The sequence below is a fragment of the Pristis pectinata genome, chromosome 2 (genome assembly GCF_009764475.1).
Source record: "Pristis pectinata isolate sPriPec2 chromosome 2, sPriPec2.1.pri, whole genome shotgun sequence".
Lineage (NCBI taxonomy): Eukaryota > Metazoa > Chordata > Chondrichthyes > Rhinopristiformes > Pristidae > Pristis > Pristis pectinata.
This window is the reverse complement of record NC_067406.1, coordinates 40,647,439-40,669,892: the sequence shown is the minus strand read 5'-3', so window position 1 is coordinate 40,669,892 and position 22,454 is coordinate 40,647,439. Positions and strand designations below refer to the sequence as shown.

The window sequence follows — 22,454 nt, the reverse complement described above, 5'->3', positions numbered from 1 at the left end:
GAACTGTAGTGATAATTAAATACACCAAAAACAGCCAAATGTCAAAAGACGAAAAACATTCCATTTAGATATATGCAAAGTTCATCAGTAATCTGTTTGAAAGCTTCAACAATATGAGTTTGATTACTAAGAGGGCAATGTAGTCATGTGAGAGGGTGTGTGCGTCTGTAAGTAGGTGAGGAATTTTGGTCAGGAAAGCTAGAAACTAGAAATTGGATCTGTTGGTGCTTGATATTCGCGCATAACTTGCACATAGATACTACTAAACCCACACAAAAGCACGCTAGCAATCATTTCTGGGTGAAATCATATCCAACAGGAATTTGGCTTGCGCAAAAAAACATCAGAAATAGTAGAGCATTCAGCCTCTTGTGCCTGCTTTGCTATTCGATAAGAACATGCCTGATCTTTTACATTAGTGCTAATAGTGCCATATACATATGAATTAGGAACAGAGTGGGTCTCTCAAGCTTGCTTCTTCACAGTTATTACAACCACACTGGGTGGGTTGGGGACCTGGGAGCAGGAGGAAAATACATGCTCATCTGTCAGTTCCCACTTAGGCACCAAGTCCTATCAGGACCCCTCTGATGATCAATGTATTTGCAGGCTCAGGTTTTCCAAGTCGGTTACTACTTAGATAGATACTGAGACATTGTGCAAGAAAACCTTCAGCTGCACTTTCATACCTGGGTTCTCTCCATGAAGGCCAAAGTTACATTGCTTGCCTTAGGAACTTACCAAGTCGCCTCAGCAGATCTCTACCGTGTCTCTCAATTTGCTGCTCACCACAGCATTGGAGAGGGTCCTAGGCATTGTATTTGCAGAAAGATGTTCATGCACTTCAGTGAAGAGTGGATAGTGTCTCAGGCACCAGGATTTGCCATCGTGGCTGGCTTCCCATGAGTGCAGGCAGGCATTAGCTGCATTAATGTCATATGGGCTCTCATTAAGAACCTGGACCCATAGAGTGATACAGCAGGGGAACAGGCCACCTAGTCAACACCGACTATCAAGTTCTCATCTATACTAATCCCATTTCCCAGCACTTAGTCCGTAGGCTTCCAGAACTGTGTTTAGAACTCCAGCTGTGGCCTGGCCAGTGTTTTATAAAATTGTACCATAGCCTCCCTGCTCTTATATTCGGTGCCCTAGCTAATGAAGGCAAGAATCCTGTGTGCCTTCTGAACCACCTTATCGACAGTACTGCCACCTTCAGGGATTTTTGGACATGTACACCAATGTGCCTCAGTTCCTCAATGCCCCCTAGGGCACTACCATTTATGGCATATGTCCTACCCTTATTCGTCCTCCCAAAGTCCGTCACTTCACTTATCAGGAATAAATTTCATCTGTCATTGCTTTACCCATCTTACCAACTTATAAATATCGTCCTGTAGCCTGACTACCCTCCTCCTTACCAACCACCACCACGAACTTCCATGTCATTTGTGAACTTGCTAGATTTACATCCACATCAATAAGCTACCTAACAAAAAGTAGGGGTCCTAGCGCTGATCACTGTAGGACACCATTGATTACAAGCTTTCAATCACAAAAAGAACAACCCTCCACCATCAACCACTGCCTCCTATTACCAATCCAATTTTGTATCCAATTTAGATCTAATCTAACCCTGGTTAGACCACACTTAGAATATTGTGTTCAGTTCTGGTCGCCTCACTAAAGGAAGGATTTGGAAGCTTTAGAAAGGGTGCAGATGAGATTTACCAGGATGCTACCTGTATTGGAAAGCATGCCTTATGAGGATAGGTTGAGTGAGTTAGGGCTTTTCTCTTTGGAGCAAAGGAGAATGAGAGGTGACATGATAGAGGTGTATAAGAGGATAAAATGCATAGATTGAGTGGACAGCCAGAGACTTTTTCCCAGGGCAGAAATGGCTACACGAGGGGGCATAATTTTAAGGTGATTGGAGGAAAGTACAAGGGGGAATATCAGAAGTAAGTTTTTTACACAGAGAGTGGTAGGTGCATGGAATGTACTGCCAGGGGTGCTGGTAAAGGCAGATACATTAGGGACATTTAAGAGACTCTTAGAGAGGCACATGGATGATAGAAAAATGGAGGTGTATGTGGGAGGGAAGGGTTAGATTAATCTTAGAGTAGGTTAAAATGTTGGCACAACATTGTGGGCTGAAGGGTCTGTACTGTACTATAATGTTCTATGTTCTGTGTTACCAACTTGCCTTGCAATTGTGACTTCACAAATTGCATTGCCCTCACCAATACTTCATGTCCTTCTCATTCTACAACTGAGAAGTGTTCACTTAAAGCCTCCCCAACATCCTCTCTCTCCAGCTACAGATTGCACCTTTCATACCTAATGGGCCCAACTTTTTCTCTGGTTGCCATGCCATTAACATAAAATGCTTTGGGATTTTCCTTAATCTTGTCCATGAGTGATATTTTGTGACCACTCATGTTCTCTTTTTGCCCTTCTGATTCCTAAGTACCCCCCCCCCCCCCAAACCTTCTATACTCTGTTGAATCTGGTTATTTTGGAATCCACAGGTTCTTTCAGGAGTCCAAGAATGAGTTGAAAACAACTTGGTGCTTCACAAAGTTTTATTGGAAAAGCTTAAAACAAAGAAACAGTGACAGAGCACATGGCACTAGCTTTTCTACTAGGAGATGAGCCGAGATGAGCCGAGACAAAGGAACTGAAAATGAGCTAGGGCCAGGTGGGGAAGAGAACAAGAGAGAGATAGAGGCAAAAGAGAGAGAGATAGAGGCAAGAGAGAGAGATAGAGGCAAGAGAGAGAGATAGAGGCAAGAGAGAGAGATAGAGGCAAGAGAGCAAGATAAGCAAGAGAGTGATTGACAAAAAAAACGACCCCTTTTATACCTGAGATAAGAGGTACTCCTTAGCTAACAATAGTCCAATTAGGAAACCTATTAGATACCTGTGGCAAAATCAACCAATGAAAAACACATATTCACCTGATGGACGAACCAATAGGCTAGGAAGCAGCCATTCCTTGTACAGCCACTTGAGGTGTATTAAACACTATACATGTTAAAAAAACTACTTTAAAGTGTCGAATCCAACAACTCCTACCAGGCATCCGCATTTTTCTGTTCTCTATACCTGCAAAATGCTTCATTTTTTCTTTATCTATCACTCAATATAGGAAGCTGAGGATTGACCTTATGAAGGTTTATAAAATTATGAGTGGCACAGATAAAATAGATAGAATCATTTTCCTAGGGCAGGGGAGTCCAGAACTAGGGGCACAGGTTTAAGGTGGGAGGGGAGAAATTTAGAGGAGATCGAGCTGCCAAGGAAGCAGTGGAGGCAGATACAGTTTCTTTTAAAAGGTGAGTGGACAGCTACCTGGACAGGAAAGGTGTAGAGGGATACGGGTTTAATGCAGGCAAATGGGATTAGCATTGATAAGCATCGTGGTTAGCATGGGAAGGTGGGCTGATGGGCCTGTTTGTGTACTGTACAACCCTATGATTCTATCACTTGAAATCCAGGGTTCCTTGCACTTGTTGTCCTTACCCTTAGGGGAACATGTTGGTCCCTGAACTCTCAGGATTTTAATTTTGAATGACTCCCACTTGTTGGAGGTAGATTTACCTGCAAGCATCTGCTCCCAGTCTATTTTTGCCTAGTCTTGTCTTATAATATTAAAATCAAACTCCCCCCCAATCCCGGAACTTAACTTTCAGTCCATATTTATACTTTTCCAAAACTACCTTGAAACTTACAGGCTATGGTCACTATCTCCCAAATGTTATCTCACTGGCACTCCAACCATTTGCCCAGGTACATTCCCAAAGTTTAGGTTTAGTACCTCCCCTTCACTAATAGAACTATCAATGTTTTGGCTCAAAAATCCCTCCTGGCCGTTAATATATCGGATGACCTGTCCTCAGCCCTGCGTGTAGATGCAAACACAAGGAAAGTGCGTCAGCATCTTTACTTTCTTAGGAGGTTAAAGAGGTTTGGCTTGTGACCGAACACTCTAACAAACTTCTACAGATGTACTGTTGAAAGTGTCCTGACTGGTTGCATCGTGGTCTGGTACGGCAATTCAAATGTGCAAGAACACAAGAAGCTGCAGGGAGTGGTGGACTTGACCCAATATATCACAGGCACATCCTTCCCCACCATTGGTAGCATCCTCAAGAAGGATGCCTCAAGAAGGCAAAGGAGGTGCAGAAGCCAGAAGTCCCACACCACCAGGTTCAAGAACAGCTACTTCCCTTCAACCATTCAGTTCTTGAACCATCTGGCACAACACTAATCATAAGAGCTTAGCAACACCATTACCACTTTGATCACTTTGCACTAAAATGAACTTTTTTTTGTTCTAATGGTGCTCTTTCTTGTAAAATTGTGTTTACTTTATGTTTAACTTATGCTTTCCTTGTGATTGCTGCTTACATGATGCTATGTGCCTGTGATGCTGCTGCAAGTAAGTTTTTCATAGCACCTGTGCATACATGTATTGTGTATATGACAATAAACTTGACCTTGACTTTTTTTACTTTAAAAATTCTGCCCCTTTAAAGCCTTTCATACTAAGGCAATCCTAGTTAATATTGGGGAAGTTGAAATCCCCTACTACTATAACCTTATTAATTTTACACCTATGAGATGTGCCTATATATCCGTTCCTCTGTCCCCTGCTGTTTCTTAGGAGCCCCTTAATAGACTGCCAGCAACGTGAACACCCATTTTTGTTTCTAACCTCTATCCATATTGAGGAGTCTTCTCAGATTTCCTCCCTTATTGCTGCAATAATGAACTCCTTAATCAATATTACAATGCCACCTCCTCTTTTATATCCCCCCTGCCAGATTCCATACCCTGGAATGTTGAGTTGCCAGTTTTTGTCCTTCTTTCATTTATGTCTCTGTGATAGCAACAATATCATATTCCTTTATTCTAATCAATGCTCTCAATTCATCTGGCTGATCAGTCAGATTCCCTGCATTAAAATAGATCCAATTTAGCCTGGTGTTCCTCCCATGTGCCTTAACATGCCTATGTATGCACTGCCTTCTGAACTGACTTAGTACTTCTTCTGTATTTGACTGCCCCACCCCCTCAAATGTACACACACTCTGTGACTCTTTCACTAACAGTAAAGATTTCCACTCAACAGCTTTTGGGCGGTTTTGAATCATCAGAAGATTTACCTGCTGGTGAATGTCGTAGAACATAGAACAGCACAGCACAGGAACAGGCCCTTTGGCCCACAATGTCTGTGCCAACCATGCTGATTTTAACTAATCCCATCTGCCTGCACATGGTCTATATCCCTCCACTCCCTGCCTGTTCGTGTGCCTGTTTAAGTGCCTCTTAAAGTGCCTCTTAAAGTGTTGCAATCGTAGCTTCTTGGCAGCACTTTCCAGTCATGTTTCCAGGAAGCACATATGATGCATTCATCCCCAGAGGGACCAAACTGACAGACAGTTGCCTTGGCCACCTCTGCCTAGAGGAATGGATAGCCAGGGCGAGGATTTTTAAAAAAATTTTATTTACAGCGTGGTAACAGGCCCTTCTGGCCCAACGAGTCCACGCCGCTCATTTTAAACCCATATTAACCTACCCGTACGTCTTTGGAATGTGGGAGGAAACCGGAGCACCCGGAGGAAACCCACGCAGACACGGGAGAATGCACACGCTCCTTACAGACAGTGACGGGAATCGGACCCCGATCGCTGGCGCTGTAATAGCATCGTGCTAACTGCTACGCTACCGTGCCACCCCTATCTCTACTTTCCTGGTTCTTCACCACCAACTTCTACTCTCACCTTGGCTACTGAGTGCCACCACAATGAGAGCCATGCAAGTACATGGGCAGCACAGTGGCACAGCTGGCAGAGCTGCTGCCTCACAGCTCCAGTGATCTGAGTTCAATACCTACCTTTGGTCTAGCCTGTGTGGATCTTGCACATTCTCCCTATGACTGCATAGGTTCACCCTGAGTTTCCTTCCACTTGCTAAAGACATATGGGTTGGTAGGTTAATTCACCGTTGTAAATTGCCTCCAGTGTGTAGGTGTCTGGGCAGAACTTCATGGCAATGTGGGGAAAATAAAAAGGGATTAGGGTAGGATTAGTATAAAAATGGATATTTGATGGTTAGTGCAGACTCAGTGGGTCAAAGGGGCTGTTTCCATGCTCCACAACTCCATGACTCATACAGAATCCTTGTTGAAATTGAGATCCCTGTGCTTGCATCAGTCTGCAGTATACACCCAGCAAGTGCTGAGGCTTCATTAATGACCTGTGTGCTGCATCCCAACCAGCCTGGAGACAGCAGCCGGTGTCTGAAGGAAAGCAGATCCGGAGCCTGAGGAACAGGAGGCCTTGGCTGAATAACAGCGGGAGACCACCCGCCTTTACCCCCAGTAGAGGAGAGGATGGATGCATTATCTGCATGGAATATTTAGCATCCCCTGATAGAATATATCTTCCAGAAGGGGCCTGCTGATTCAGAGGAAGTGATCACCTCCATACTCCAATCCCTTATACCAACATAGTTTCCTAACAATCAGCTAAGAGAACCCAGACAACAGATATTAATCCTTCAAATTCCTCATCTGAAATTCTTCCCTCACTGTCTGTAAAGAACACACTTTCTCACAATCCCTTTCGACGTAGAAGGTCATTTGGCCCATCGTGTCTATGCCAGCTCTCAGAGCAATCCCATCAGTCCCATCCCCCCATTTATTTCCCTTTAAACTATTCTCACTCACGTGCCTATTAACACCTCCTCCTTCCCAATTCTCTCACCACGCACTTACACAAGGGGTAACATTACAGCAGCCAATTCACCCAACTACCAGCTTGGGCCAAGGGGGGAAACCGGGGAACCCAGAGACAAACAGTGCAGTAACAGACAGATAGTTGTGCAAATTCCACACAGACAGTACTGGAGGTCAGATCAGACATGGCTGGCTGACGCTGTGAGACAGCTGTACTCAGTACAGTGCTACGCTTGCCCTTGCTGTTCTTTTTCTTTTCACAAACCTATGGAAGTTCTCAGGGTCTGTGTTTATGTTTCTTGCTCATTTACTCCTACATTTTACTTTCCCTTCCTTTAGCAATTTCTTGATCGTCCTTTTCTGGGTTCTAAAATGCTCCCAAATCCTCAGGCTTACTCATGGTCCAGGCAACTTTATAAACTTTAGATTTAATACTATATTTAATTTATTTTTAATCCATGGTTGGACCATTTTTCCAGTTGTGTTTTTGTACCTTAAAGGAAAGTATGTATATTGCAAATCATTTATTATTTCTTTAAATGCTAACCATTGCCTGTCCACTTTAATGTATTGAAGATCGGGTTATCCGACAATAGTCACTGAAGCTCCACTTATCTGTGAACAGTTATTGAAGCTCTACCCTCTCCTTTCTCCAGCTGCACAAATTAGAGACCAATTTAAAGACGGGCCATCACACGTTGGATTCAAACTTTAGATTTGTCCAGCCACTCAATGGAAGGAAAGTGTTTGCTTCTTTTTCAGCAACGTTGGCTTCAAGAAGAATGGGTAAATAAATTTATGATTAAGCCCTTAAGCTCTTCCTTTTGTTTGAGTTTCGGCTCAGATCACTTGCTAGTCAGATGAGATTCACTCACCTTTCTGGGAGTTATGCAGGATTTGGTCCCTGGTGATAAAGAATGAGGAACACCTTACTCAGAGTGCAGTTATAGCTGACTTACTGGAGGAAGGGAGACTGTCTGAATTTCCTAACAGTGTAAATGAATCATTTGGTTATCACCTCAAATTTAGATAGTTTAGGAAATGACGAGCACTATTTTCCCTCATTGAGAACAGATCTCAACAAGGGGATCTGATAACATTTCGTCACGCTTTCATTTAAATCCAGAAATCTGGGTTTATGCAAACAGTGTAAGAAAAGTCCTGAATGTTGCAATCTATTTTATATCAGTAGGCTGGATATGTGGTTTGTTCAAACATTTGAAAGAAAAACATAAGAAGAGCTTGTTTACCCAGGTTTGGTACGAGAGATTCAGTTACAAATGGCAAATCTGTTAAAAGTTCACATTGTTACCAACCTCCTTCAGTATTTTAGAGCTTTTAACAGTCCACCCAAAAGTTAGTTAATATTTAAGTCACTTGCTGTCATGAAAGAAAGAATACTCTATTTTTTTAAAAGATCTCCTGAAGCTAACGAAAGAGTAAATACTGTAAACACTAAATGAACCAGGAAATGAACATAAAAACAGTAAATGCTGGAAATACTCAGCAGGTCAGGCTGCATCTTTGAAAAGAGAAACAGAGATGATGTTTCAGGTTGAAGACCCTTCGTCAGAATTGGGAAGGAGATAAAAGAAGCTCGTTAATTGCAGGGAGGGTGGGGGAGGGGGATGACTCTGTGATAGGATAAAAAAAGGGTGACCATGGAGATAAACTGTAAAAAGAGCTTATCTAGTCAATGAAAAACACGATGATGCTGGAGGAACTCAGCAGGCCAGGCAGCATCTGTGGAGAAAAGCAGGCCGTCAACGTTTCAGGTCAGGACCCTTCTTCAGGAGTGAAGATGGGAAAAGGGGAAGCCCAATATATAGGAGGAAAAGGCAGAGCAGTGATAGATGGATAAAAAAGGGGAGGCGGGGTGGGCACAGGGTGGTGACAGGTAAATGCAGGTAAGTGATAGTGATAGGCAGGTGTGGGGGAGGAGGGGAAAGTAGATCCACCGGCGGATGGGTCAAAGGTAAGGAGGAAAAAAGGGGGTAGAAAAAAGAGGGAGAGGCTAGGAAAGGGAAAAAAAAGAAGAGGCATGGTTGGGGGTGGGTGTGGGGGTGGTGTTACTTAAAGTGGGAGAATTCAATGTTCATGTTCCAAGACAGAAAATGAGGTGCTGTTCCTCCAGTTTGTGCCTGGCAGTGGCGGAGGTCGAGGACTGACATATCTGTGATAGTGTCGTGGGGGGGGTGGTGGGTGGGAGAGTGGATGGGAGGAGTTCAGAGAGTGAGAATATAGACAAAACAACATAGGGAAAATAATGCAGGATTTGCAAACTGCAGAGTAGGAAGATGTGCCCAGCAGGTTGGGATGGGCATGTCCTCTGTTCCCAGAGGACAAAAAATAAAAAGGAGAAGAATATCAAACTGGCTGAGCCAATAACATAGATGGGTGACTGATATAGACAGACAACTTGAGGTAACGATTTCTCTGTCAACCAGAGACACTCCGCCCTCCATGCACCTTAACAAGCTTCTTTTGTCTCTTCCCAGTTCTGATAAAGGGTCTTCAACCTGAACTGTTAACTCTGTTTCTCCTCCCACTGATGCAGTTTGACCTGCTGCATATTTCATATTTCCAGTATTTTCTGGTTTTATTTTAGATTTTCAGTATCTGCAGTTTTGTTGACTTTCAATAAGTGAACTGATGTCCAGTAAGGCTTGTGGATGCATTTATCTTTGTAACACAATATTTAAAACATTACTTCTTATTTTTGTAAGTTCTATTTTTATGTCTTCTGGATCCCTGATATTACTACCATGCCACTCTACATACAGAGGCAATGACCTCCCTGTTTCATTGGCAATCTGTAACTGGCCTTAAAAATACAATGTTTTTCTTTCCAGTTTCCCAGCTGGAAGCATGCATGCTACATGTGAACTAAAATCAGGAAAGACTGCTGATATATCCATACAATTTTAGCTACATTGTACCAGTGAACCATGTCATTCGTGATTTTTAACATTATGGGACTAAGTAATGCCATGGATTATAGCACTCTGGGACCTGGATTTGAGTTGAGTCCAAAATAAAATAAGCCACTTTTGGTCTTTCACTAACCTAAAGAGTAAGAGAACATCTTATAACCTTGTCTGGAATCAAATCAAAGCCTTTTGGATGGTGTCAAACCTTATGCAGAATGTTAACCCTTCTGAATAGGATCAACTAATTTTCATCAGCAGACAGAAAAGCAACATTGGATTCATTGAATCATCAAGTTATACAACATGGAAACAGGCCCTTCAGCCCAACTCATCTATGCCGGCCTTCCAGAGCTAGTCCTACTTGCCTGCATTTGACCCATATCCTTCTAAATCCTTCTTATCCACATACCTGTTCAAATGTCTTTTAAGTGTTGGAATTCTACCCATCTCTACCACTTCCTCTTGCAGCTCGTTCCATATACACACTACCCTCTGTGTAGAAAACTTGACCCTCAGATATCCCTTTCACCTCAAACCTATGCCTTCTTGTTTTAGACTCCCAACCCTGGGGAAAAGACTGTGACCATCCACGTTATCTATGCCCCTCATGATTTTATAAACCTCTACTAGATCACCCCTTGGCCTCCTTGGCACAGTAGTGTAGCAGTTAGCTTAATGCTATTACAGCACCAGCGACCCAGGTTCAATTCTGGCTGCGGTCAGTAAGGAGTTTGTATATTCTCCCCGTTCTGCATGGGTTTCCTCTGGGTGCTCTGGTTTCCTCCCACATTCCAAAGACTATGGGCTAAGAAGTTGTGGGCATGCCCTGTTACCGCTGGAAGTGTGGCGACACTTGTGGACTGCCCCCAGAACACTCTATGCAAAAGATGCATTTCACTGTGTGTTTTGATGTACATGTGACTGATAAAGATGTTTTAATCTTATCTCTTAATCTTAATCTTCATCCTTCACTCCAGGGAAAACAGCCCCAGTCTATCCAGCTTCTGCTTATAACTCAATCTCTTCAACATCCTTGTGAATGTTTCCTGCACCTTTTTCAGCATAATCACATCCTTCCTATAGCTCAGTGAGCAGAACTGCACACAAACAAGGTCTCTCCAATGACTTGTACAGCTGTAACATGACGTCCCAACTCTTGTGCTCAATAGCCTGACTGATGAAGGCCAATGTGCCAAACACCTTCTTCACCGTGATAATGCTGGAGGAACTCAGCAGGCCAGGCAGCCACCTCTTGCACCCGTGCGGAACTCGACAGTTTCATAAATTTCGCCACTAATTTTCTCCCAGCTCTCCAATTCACTTGGACTATCTCTAGCACCTCTCTCTCCTTCCTCGATCTTTACGTCTCCATCTCAGGAGATTCCTTATCCATTGACATGCTGCCTGGCCTGCTGAGTTCCTTCAGCATCATCGTGTTTTACACCTAGATTCCAGCATCTGCAGTCCTTTGTTTCTCTACCTTCTTCACCACCTGTCTACCTGTGTCACCACTTTAAGGGAGCTAGGTACCTGGATCTCTGGGTGTTGAAGACAGGTACAGCATTTTCTCATGTGTACAGCTTTTCCCCAGTTAATGAAGGAGATATGTTCCTAAAGAACTCTTTGTTATTAAATGCATGCAAGGTGCAGTCAACCCTTAACTTTTACAGGGGATGAGAAAAGAAGTCAGAAGCCAGTCAATCTACTCCCAGTATGGATGGAGTAAAACAAAAGCAAACTGCCCCTGTGTTGAGGAGCTGAAGCATACAAGTCATTTGTCCTGTTTCCATTGTTGCCAGCTGGAAGAGCAGTGGTGGTCAAGAGAGTTTAATTCCCCCCTGCCCCCTCCCCCATTTTATGCAGCTTGTTTATTTCACAGACCCAATCAAACAGACAGTTAAATGTTATTGGTTTTTACAGTGCTGCGTTTGTCCAAATGCATTCCCTGCTCTTCATTGTAGTGAATGCACCCTTTGTTAAGCAGCAAATTAAATTACATCAAACCCTTTGTTGCAGTTAAGATTCATTAAGTGAATGTTCGCTAACCAGGGACGAGCTGTAGTTAGTCGTGAAGGGCTGCAACATAACTCAGGCTATTTCTGCCAACATTGCCAGAGGCTGTCTCGGAGGTGTGTCTCCTCACTGTCCAACAACCAACCTTAAGTTGAGGCTAAATGCAAACTAAAGGAACAGCACCTCATATTCTGTCTGTGTAGCCTACAACCTGGTGGCATGGACATTGAATTCTCCAGCCTCTGGTAAACTTTCTGTCTCCTCCTGTTCTACCAGGCCCCCATTACCATCACTCTTTCCCCTCCTCTATCCTCTCCATCTGCCCATCACCCACACACTCCTCCCACTGGTTTCCCCTCCCTCACCACTCCCTTCTGCCCTGCCTTGATTGTCCATCTGCCTCCCTTGACTCCATGCACCACTTTCCTCTCCTATCAGGTTCCATCATCTCCAGCCCTTTGGCCCTTACACCTATCACTTCCCAGCTTCTGGCGCCATTCCCACTCTCCCCTCCCCCATCGACCTATCATCACACCCCCCCCCCCAACTCCACTGGATCCACCTATATTACTCCACCCCTTCCCTCTATATTTTTATTCTTTCCAATCCAGATGAAGGGTCTCAACCCGAAACATCAACTGTTCATTTCCCTCCATAGATGCTGCCTGACCGACTAAGTTCCTCCACCATTTTGTGTGTTGCTCCAGAATCCAGCATCAGTAGTCTCTTGTGTCTCCAACCAACGCATGGGTTTCTAGTCACAGATCTATACCCCATGTGCTGTTATCTAGAAGATTGTGACAAAGAGATTAAATTGGATACCTCTTTTTTCAGTGAATATGGTAGACATGATGGGCAGAATGCCATCTTCTTGAGCCATACATTTCTATGATTCTACACAACATCCAGTCAGATGATGACTGCAAGTGCTGCCATATTTACCTTCTAGCTATTGGATCCCCTGTAACAGAGGGCCGTTTCTTCCGGATTTGTACCAACAGCTAAATTCTGAGAATCTGGGAGTGAACTGTAAGCAGTGGCATGCACAAGAATTTATATCTGTTTGCTTTAGGAGGAACAAACACACACCCTTCAAGTTTTGGGCAAATGTGTACACACATGCCTAAAATCTAACTTTTTTTGGACGATTGTGCAGTGGGTTGTATCCCTGCTTGAACCATCACATTAGAGAAGATAAGTCTGCATACTGATGGTAGAGAAAGAGGACGACAATGACAAAGAAGGGACACAACTAATAATAACATATTGAAAGTTAACCAATAAATAAATATAATGCTAGTTAACCTGCTTGAATGAGTTACTGGCCAGTTTCGCTATCTTATAGTCTATTAATACTACTGCCAGTTATCAGTTTTAACATACCTTATGTCCTTTAATGGGATCATTCCTCCAATCATTAGCTAAAAGTAATAATCATTAATTATGTAAGCATGGATAAATGATTCATTTAATTTTCATTACCATATTAAGGCACTATATAGTTTCCACACCCTTTTTCTTAACCATTCAGCTACTAATACAGTTTAAGGTGTGAATGAGAAAATGACCCATGGTTTCTACACTTCTACTAAACTGTGACTCAGAATCTATACCCTTTACAATGCAGTTAACAGGCTTGACCTTTGCTTGAAATTACTGGGTGTGTTGCCTGATTTACATTCTGTTTCAACACACTGGGTAAACCTTACTCAATTCCGTCTTCCATTGTGTTGACGTACAAACTCTCCCAGGAAGCATAACATTTCACAATACCTGGGTGAAGCTCTTACAAAGGGAGAAGATGAAACAGTATTGTTTTACTATCACAGATTAAGTTCCTACAGAGTTTTAGAGGGATCTTTGTTCATGTTGTGAAAACTTTTTCAATTACAGGAAGCTTGTTTGCTTTATAACAGTCCAGTGGATTCTCTCTGTATTCTGCTGCCTTGGCCAGTAAATTAATTAGACTTATCTCCTTGGCAGTCCGTCGTGGGGCAGTGGATTTTGAAGGTAGAATAGCATCGGGATCCAATCAATGGGGGATGCTTAAAACTCAGCCATGGTCTCAGCACTGAGGAGTGTATCTTGCAGGCTGACAAAAGCAGATCTGCTAAAATGGCCCAAGGTACCAGGTCAGCATGGAGCTGGTGAGATGTGTGATGGCAACATTTTAACATCTTTTCCCACAAATAAGATAAGATAAGATAACTTTATTAGTCACATGTACATCGAAACACACAGTGAAATGCATCTTTTGCATAGAATATTCTGGGGGCAGCTCGCAAGTGATGCCACACTTCCGGCGCCAACATAGCATGCCCACAACTTCCTAACCCATACGTCTTTGGAATGTGAGAGGAACCGGAGGAAACCCACACAGTCACGGGGAGAACATACAAACTCCTGACAGACAGCAGCTGGAATTGAACCTGGGTCGCTGGTGTTGTAATAGCGTTACACTAATCGCTAAACTACCATGCCTGCCCTAAAGGATATCTTTATTAGTCACATGTACATTGAAACACACAGTGAAATACATCTTTCGCGTAGAGTGTTCTGGGGGCAGCCCACAAGTGTTGCCACACTTCCAGCGCCAACATAGCATGCCCACAACTTCCTCACCTGTACATCTTTGGAATGTGGGAGGAAACCGGAGCACCCAGAGGAAACCCATGCAGACACTGGGAGAACGTACAAACTCCTTACAGGCACTGGCCGGAATTGAACCCGGGTTGCTGGCGCTGTAATAGCGTTACACTAACCGCTACACTACCGTGCCTGCCCTCGGATTTTTAAACTTCAAATAAGACTTCCAATTTAGGGATTTCCCCCTATGCGATCCAGAGCATCCCTTTACCTACTTCACAACAAGTTAAATGAGGTGTGATTCAGGAGTGAAAGTGGTCACTACCTACTGGCCTTTGGGTTGTTAGCAAAAGGAGGCAGACTCCCTGGCCTCTTCTGGGAAATTAAGCCAATCCGTGTGGAATTTTACTGCAAGATCTCACCTCCATTAATCTGAGAATCCCTTAATCTGTAGTAATAGCTTGCATAAAGCCCTACTACACAATGCCAAAACTGCAGAATAGCTAGAGGGATCTAATTAGTTATCTTACAATATAGAATGGGTTCCCTGACCAAGAGAAAGTACTGGCATAGAGCAAGTGGGCAATAGATGAACTCTGAGGTTGGCTGAGTTGATTAGGCCCCTCCAAGCTATCCTTTCATCACTCAGAACAGGTGATATTTTTAATGTCTCAGTGTCAACTATTTTATGGCTTCTTTATTAATTGCCTACGTAATTATATAAGACTTCTTGGAATCTCTAGCTCATGACTACTCAAAGTGGAGAAGGAGCTTTCAGGATGCTATTGAGAACCTTGAGTTAATGCATCAGAAACTCACAGAATCAGTGGAAGTAGTGCACTATCTCACAAACCACCCACCCACCCATCACATCAGGCACATTCTGTCCCATCTGTAGTCCTACATTGCCTCAACTCACAAAACCAAGATGGAAGCAAGTCATCCTCCTCAAACCTGAAGGACTACCTAAGAAGAGGCAGATGCAAGTTTGAATATGATACTGCCACAGACTTTTGTGCTTCACAGTGAATTATTCACCATGAAACTCTGTCACTAACTAATCTGAATCCTTACATTGGAATTGGAATTGGTTTATTATTGTCACATGTATCAAGATACAGCGAAAAAATTTTGTTTGCATGCCTTCCAGACAGATCAATTCCATACATAAGTACATCAAGGTAGTAAAAAGGAAAGCTGAATGCTGAATTAAGTGTTACAGTTACATAGAAAGTGCAGTGCATGTAGACTAGGAAACACTACTATAAAAAATTGCTAATCAGATTTTAAAGACAGAACAAATGATAGATACTCCATCATCTAAATTTTACAGGATTTTGAAACTGTGGCCTTGTTGTGACCTTGCACCTTATTGTACTGCACTTTCTCTGTAGCTGTGACACTTTACTCTGTATTGTTTTTACCTATACTACCTCAATGCACTCTATACTAACTCAATGTAACTGTACTGTCAGTATGCAAGACAAGTTTTTCACTGTACCTCGGTACAAGTGACAATAATAAACCAATACCAATACATTGAACAATGTTTAAGCAAGATTTCTCACGTGTTTGCATTGAGACAAAACCTAAAAAGAATAGTCATTCCATTGCAGTTTCCATTTGTACCCCTTGGATAAACAAAACATAAAATATGAAAGGCTTCTTGCTCCATCGCTTCTGTTGCTTTTCCATAGACCATCCAAATAAACTCTGATGCAGACAAGGCGAGGTTTTCTGTTCCCTTTTCCCTGTTTGATGATGGTTGTGGGACAGGTGGTGATAGGAGAACTGTTTTAACACCCCATTTAATGAGACCTCATTTACCAGAGTGATGGTAGACATGAATATACCCATCCCAATATGAATAGGATGAGTTGAGTCACAGAAAGGTGAAATGCAAATTTAATTATCTTTTAGCTGTTTGTAGTTGCTTTAATTATTTTGACAAGTTGATTCTAATCAATCAAGTGAACAAGTAAAGGATCGTTACTGTGGTTCAAATGGAAATTTAGCACATTTAATTGTTACTAGATAACACTGTGCCTGCTTTACAGATTAAATGTGCTAAACGTTTAATCTGATTTTAGTAGTCGAGAGCGCCATCTAGCAATTCAAATAACACAGATTTTTGTGCCCACAGTTACTAAAGAGGACACTGCTGAATCAGGTGGAGATGACAAATCAGGTACAGTGATTCCTAATCAATTTGAAACAGGAATAATTGTAGTTCAACTGTGCTGTTCTGGAATTTTTATGGAACCTTTTAATTATTTTGTGAATATGGCTTGAAAATAAATGATACTAACAACATCCTTCTTTCGATGTGAGTATCAAGTAGAAATGACATAAAACACAGTGTCATCATTGCATGATCAGTGCTTGCCATGGGAGCAGCTGTCTTTTATTTTTGCACTCATCCATTAGAGGGCACTGATTAAAGGACAGGTTATATACAGGTTTCAATGCCCAAGGATCAGAAATGCATCTTACACTACTCTTAGGATTACTTTTGGACATCCAAGCACCACTGATGAAGGAACTAAATTTGACAACATCTTTAAGCTGGATGTCAACAAATTGTTTTGCCTCCTGTTGTGCTGCTTCTGTTTATGGTGTCCAACCCATCCTATCAAATTTATTACCTTCAAAATAGTCTGAGAACAAATCTTAAAAATCCCCCTTTGGATTCGTCAATGACCTTTAAAACTAGTTCCAGCCATTTAGCATCCCATTGTAAATTAGAACAGGTTAGAAATTCAGCCTCTATAGTGAAAAGCAGTTCTGGGTCATTTCATATGGAGTTCATATTTACCCTTGCATTCCTAATATGACTTCTGCATCATTCACTCATGAAATGACTTCTTTCAGAGCATTGCAGGGTAATTTAGGCCAAATTGTTCTGGGAGTTGCCATGGCCAATCACAACAAGGACAATCTGTTTCAGTAGCAAACAATCAGCTGGAGGAACTCAGCTGAGCAGCAGTTGTGGGGGGAAAGGAATTGTCAACATTTTGGGTCGAAACCCTGCATGGCGTCGATAATTCCTACCCCCACCCCCCCAACAAATGCTGCTCAACCTGCTGAGTTCCACCAGCAGGTTGTTTGTTGCTTCAGGTTCCAGTATCTGCAGTCTCCTGTGTCACCAATCTGTTATAGTAATCCAGTTATGATTGAGGCCCCCTAAAGTTTTAACTTACTTATCTTTCATCACTCTGGTCACCCCTCAAATGACATTGATCACAGTTTATCTTTCTCCTGTCTCAACAGGTCCAGGATCTGACCTTTTCACCTTCCGATCCACCTGAAAGTCCTGAACCCCCTTCCCTCTAATTCCCCAATACTCCCAACCACTCCACACCAATTATCCAAAGCCCCAACAGTTCCCACCCCACAATTTACTGTGACACTTTACTCTGTACTGTTATTGTTTTTACCTGTACTACCTCAATGCACTCTGTACTAACTCAATGTAACTGCACTGTGTAACGAATTGACCTGTACGATCGGTTTGTAAGACAAGCTTTTCACTGTACCTCGGTACAAGTGACAATAATAAACCAATACCAATACCAATACCAATTTCCTCAACGCTCCAGGACACCACTGATGTCCTGATCCTCCAGTGCCAAGGCCCCAACCCTGCAACTCCTCACCACCTGATAGAAGCCACTATCTCAACATTTCCCCAGCCATAGCCACTTACCTGAACACTGTGAGCCCACTCATGATCCTCCCTAAAGAAGTACCTAACATCTGATCCTAATTCCTGCCCTGATCAAGTACAAAGATGTCTTTGACTCATGGCCCACGTCTTCTCCTTCAGATACTGGCTCTCTTCCTACCCCCATCCCCACTAACCTAACCACTCCGCCTGTTTTTGTAAGGTTGGCTGAAGGGGAATATTAAGCAGAAAGCCAAGAGAATGGCAATGGGTGGCATTAGGCTGCTGTCAGAGACCCCGGTTCAAATCTCCTGAGCTAGACGGCAAATTAAAGAAATTTCGAAAGCCAATGGTGAGAGGACAACTGATCTTTTAGAAATAAATGATACTTTTAGAGAATTCTATTTTAAACTTTACAGTTCTAATTTTCCTGAAGATAATACTGTAGTGAATAATTTCTTTGACCAATTAAACGTTCCTATACTTTCTAATGAAAACCGAAAACAGTTGGATCAATCTATTACATATGAGGAAATCGCTGAGGTTGTGCAATCTTTACATTCTGGAAAGACTCCGGGTCCTGATGGATTTCCTGGAGAATTCTATAAGGCCTTTTCCTCTTCACTTATACCTCATCTATGTGCTGATTTTTCAGATTCTTTTAAATTGGGTAGATTACCACAATCTTTTTATGAAGCCTCTATTTCACTCATTCTTAAGAAAAATAAGAACCCAACTGAATGTGCTTTGTACAGACCAATTTCGTTACTTAATGTGGATGTTAAAATTTTATCTAAAGTTCTAGCTCGTAGATTGGAAAATATTTTACCTTCAATTATATCCGATGATCAGACTGGTTTTATTAAAAATCGATATGCTCATTTTAATATTCGTTGTTTATTGAATATTATCTATTCTCCCTCTAAGGAACTATCGGAATGTGTGATATCTCTCGATGCTGAGAGGGCCTTTGATCAGATTGAATGGAACTACTTATTTAAAACTTTAGAGAAGTTTAACTTCGGGCCCGATTTTATCCAATGGATTAAATTACTTTATTTATCCCCTTCTGCTCGAGTTCTTACTAATTTTCAAAATTCTAAATCTTTTAAACTTCAACGTGGAACCAGACAGGGATGTCCTTTGAGCCCTTTGCTCTTTGATTTGGCCTTGGAACCTTTGGCTATTTCTCTCCAAGAATCTAGAGATATCGTTGGTATCTCCAAAAAAAGTATTAACCATAAGGTTTCATTATATGCAGATGATTTATTACTTTTTATATCTAATGTTGAAGCCTCATTACCTCCTATGCCTTCTTTACTTTCTTGCTTTAGTCATTATTCAGGATACAAATTGAACTTACATAAGAGTGAACTTTTTCCTCTGAATAACCTGGTACCATATGATATTAATATTCCTTTTAAAATTGTAAGAAATCATTTTACCTATCTGGGGATGTCAATTACCAAAAATTATAAACATTTATTTAAAGAAAGTTTTTTCACCTTACTGCATTATGTGAAAGGGGTTTTATCAAGTTGGTCACCCCTTTCTATATCATTGATTGGCTGAATTAATGCTATTAAAATGAATATTTTACCTAAATTCGTATATCTATTTCAGGCTTTACCTGTTTTTATTCCTAAGTTTTTCTTTGACTCTCTTGATTCAATTATATCTTCCAACATGTTGAATAATAAACATCCTAGACTAAATAAAGTTCACCTTCAGAAGGTTAAAAAGAAGGGAGGTTTAGCCTTACCTAACTTTAGGTTTTATTACTGGGCAGTCAATATTACAAAATCTTACATTTTGGTTACGTTACATTAATCAAGAGGCTTGTCCAGTATGGGTTTCTTCGGAAGCTAACTCTGTTAAAAAATGTTCTATTATTTCTCTGCTTGGTTCTTCTCTTCCTTTATCATTAAATAAACTAACAGATAATTTAGTAGTTAAACACACTTTGAGGATTTGGTTACAATTTACAAATTATTTTGGTTTACTGAGTTTTTCTTTGTCCAGTCCCATTTTCTCTAATTATTTTTTTAAAACTTCTATGACTGATGTAGTTTTTAAAGAGTAGGACAAATTAGGTATTGTTTTCAGGATCTGTTTGTTGGAGGAAACCTTTCTTCGTTTGAACAATTGTCTACCAAGTATAATTTACCAAAAGCTCATTTTTTCCAATATTTACAAATTAGAGATTTTCTTCGATCTTAATTACATTCTTCTCCTATGAGTCCTGACAAAAATTTATTAGATATAATCTTTAATTTGAAACCTTTTCACGATGGCTCAATATCTAATATTTATGACAAGTTACTAGGAATGAGTAAGGTGCCACTAGATAAAATTAAAATGCTTGGGAACAAGATTTGCAGATGTCAATTTCTGAGGAAACTTGGAATGAAATTTTTAAATTGGTTAATACTTCGTCATTATGCGCCCATCATTCTCTCCTTCAATTTAAAGTGATCCATAGAGCTCACTTGTCTAAAGATAAACTATCCGTTTTTATTCCGATATATCTCCTTACTGTGACAAATGCAATAACGGAGTGGCTTCTTTAATTCACATGTTCTGGACGTGTCAGAGTCTTAAAAAATATTGGACAGAGGTCTTTCAAACTTTTTCTGTACCTTTCAAAATAAATTTTAAACTTAATCCTTTGACTGCATTATTTGGGATTGTTGGAGAAAAAGACATAACTTTGAAGGCTTCTGATTTACACATTCTGGCTTTTATTTCTCTTATAGCCAGGAGAGCTGTATTGCTTAAATGGAAAGAAGTTACTCCGCCTACTCATGCTCAATGGTTACGGGATGTTATGTCATACCTGAACCTAGAGAAGATTCGTTGTTCAGTTTTTGAATCTAACTTAGACTTTCAAACCCTGTGGGGACCTTTTTTGAATTATTTTCAAAACCTCTGATTTTGGTGACTAAAATACAGACATTGGCTGACATTGTTACGTTTCAAGGGTTTTTCCTTTTTGCTTTTTTTATTAAACAGCTTCGGTTTTTGGTAGTGGGAGTAGATTTTTTTATAATAAAATATTCCAATTGTTCCTTTATTAACTAACTATCACATGTGATTATTAATTTAGAGTACTGTGATCCTAAGTATGATTTAACACAACGTATGTACTCTGTATATTTTTTCATGGACTTAAAAAAATATTGTAAGGAGATAGAGAGACCTCGGTTCAATCCTGACCTTGGGTGCCGGCTGTGTTGAGTCTGCAGGTGCTCACCGTGGCTGTGTGGCTTTCCTCCAGGTCAGTATCCTCACACATCCCAAAGACGTGTGGGTTGGTAGGTTAATTGGCCACTGTAAGTTGCCCCTAGTGTGTAGGTGGGTAATAGAATCTGGGAGGAGTTGATGAGAATGTGGGAGGAATAAGAATTATGGGATCAATGTAAGATTACTGTAAATAGATGGCTGATGGCCAGCACAGGTGAGGGACCAAAGGGCCTCTTTCTGTGCTGTATCTCTCTATGACTCTATGTGAGAACTCCTGCCCTTATTGGAAGAGTGAATTAGTGAAAATGTCAGCCCAAGAACAGATTTTAAGATTATAGAATAGAACCATAGAACAGTACAGCACAATACAGGCCCTTCGGCCCACAATGTTGTGCCAACCTTTAAACCTCGCCTCAGACTATCTAACCCCTTCCTCCCACATATCCCTCTATTTTACGTTCCTCCATATGCTTATCTGGCAATCTCTTGAATTTGACCAATGTACCTGCCTCCACCAGCACCCCAGGCAGCACATTCCATGCCCCAATCACTCCCTGGGTAAAAAACCTTCCTCTGATATTTCCCTTGAACTTCTCACCCATTACTTTAAAGCCATGCCCTCTTGTATTGAGCATTGGTGCCCTGGGAAAGAGGCGCTGGCTGTCTACTCTATCTATTCCTCTTAATATTTTGTACACTCTATCATCTCTCCTCTCATCCTCCTTCTCTCCAATCTTAAAACTTACCAAAAAAGATAGTCTAATATAGAATGAAATCATCCAAAATATACACCCAATGCATTAATTTGTCTGCTGAAATATTTATATATTTTAAAAATACTTACCTTGTGCTGCTTAACAAGGGAAAGGCTTTTTTTCATGTGAAAGCATTGAGATTCTTATGAGTTGTTTGCTGCAGTGAAGCCAGTAGGATGTAATATAACTTAATTGTGGCAGTAACACCAACCTTGAACTTTGCCTCAAGAAGAGGATGAATGTTTTATGAAGATAAAGGTGTTACTGGTTTGTGGCAGCCACTGTCTACTAGCCTGTAAGGTTAGTAACAGACATTTGCTTGAAAAACATTTGGCCGGAGTTACTGCCAGGAACCTGCAAAGTTATGAAGATAGCGCTGAGTCAGAACCAATAGTTCATAGTTCTATCCCCGTTCCGACGAATGGTCTTTGACCTGAACTATTAACTCAGTTTCTCTTTCCACAGAGTTGCCTGGCATGCTGGGTGTTTCCAGATTTCCAGCATCTGCAGTTTTTAAA

The 22,454-nt window shown here is 41.4% G+C and overlaps 1 protein-coding gene across 1 annotated transcript in view; it reads left to right on the top strand.

Moving 5' to 3' along the window:
- ca9 (carbonic anhydrase IX) overlaps nucleotides 1–22,454 on the top strand; it is a 76,756-nt gene that overhangs the window by 40,776 nt on the left and 13,526 nt on the right. The window contains exons 8-9 of the mRNA XM_052042185.1: nucleotides 7,402–7,531; nucleotides 16,418–16,462. Coding sequence (XP_051898145.1) covers nucleotides 7,402–7,531; nucleotides 16,418–16,462 — 175 coding nt within the window. The remainder of the gene's footprint in view (nucleotides 1–7,401; nucleotides 7,532–16,417; nucleotides 16,463–22,454) is intronic.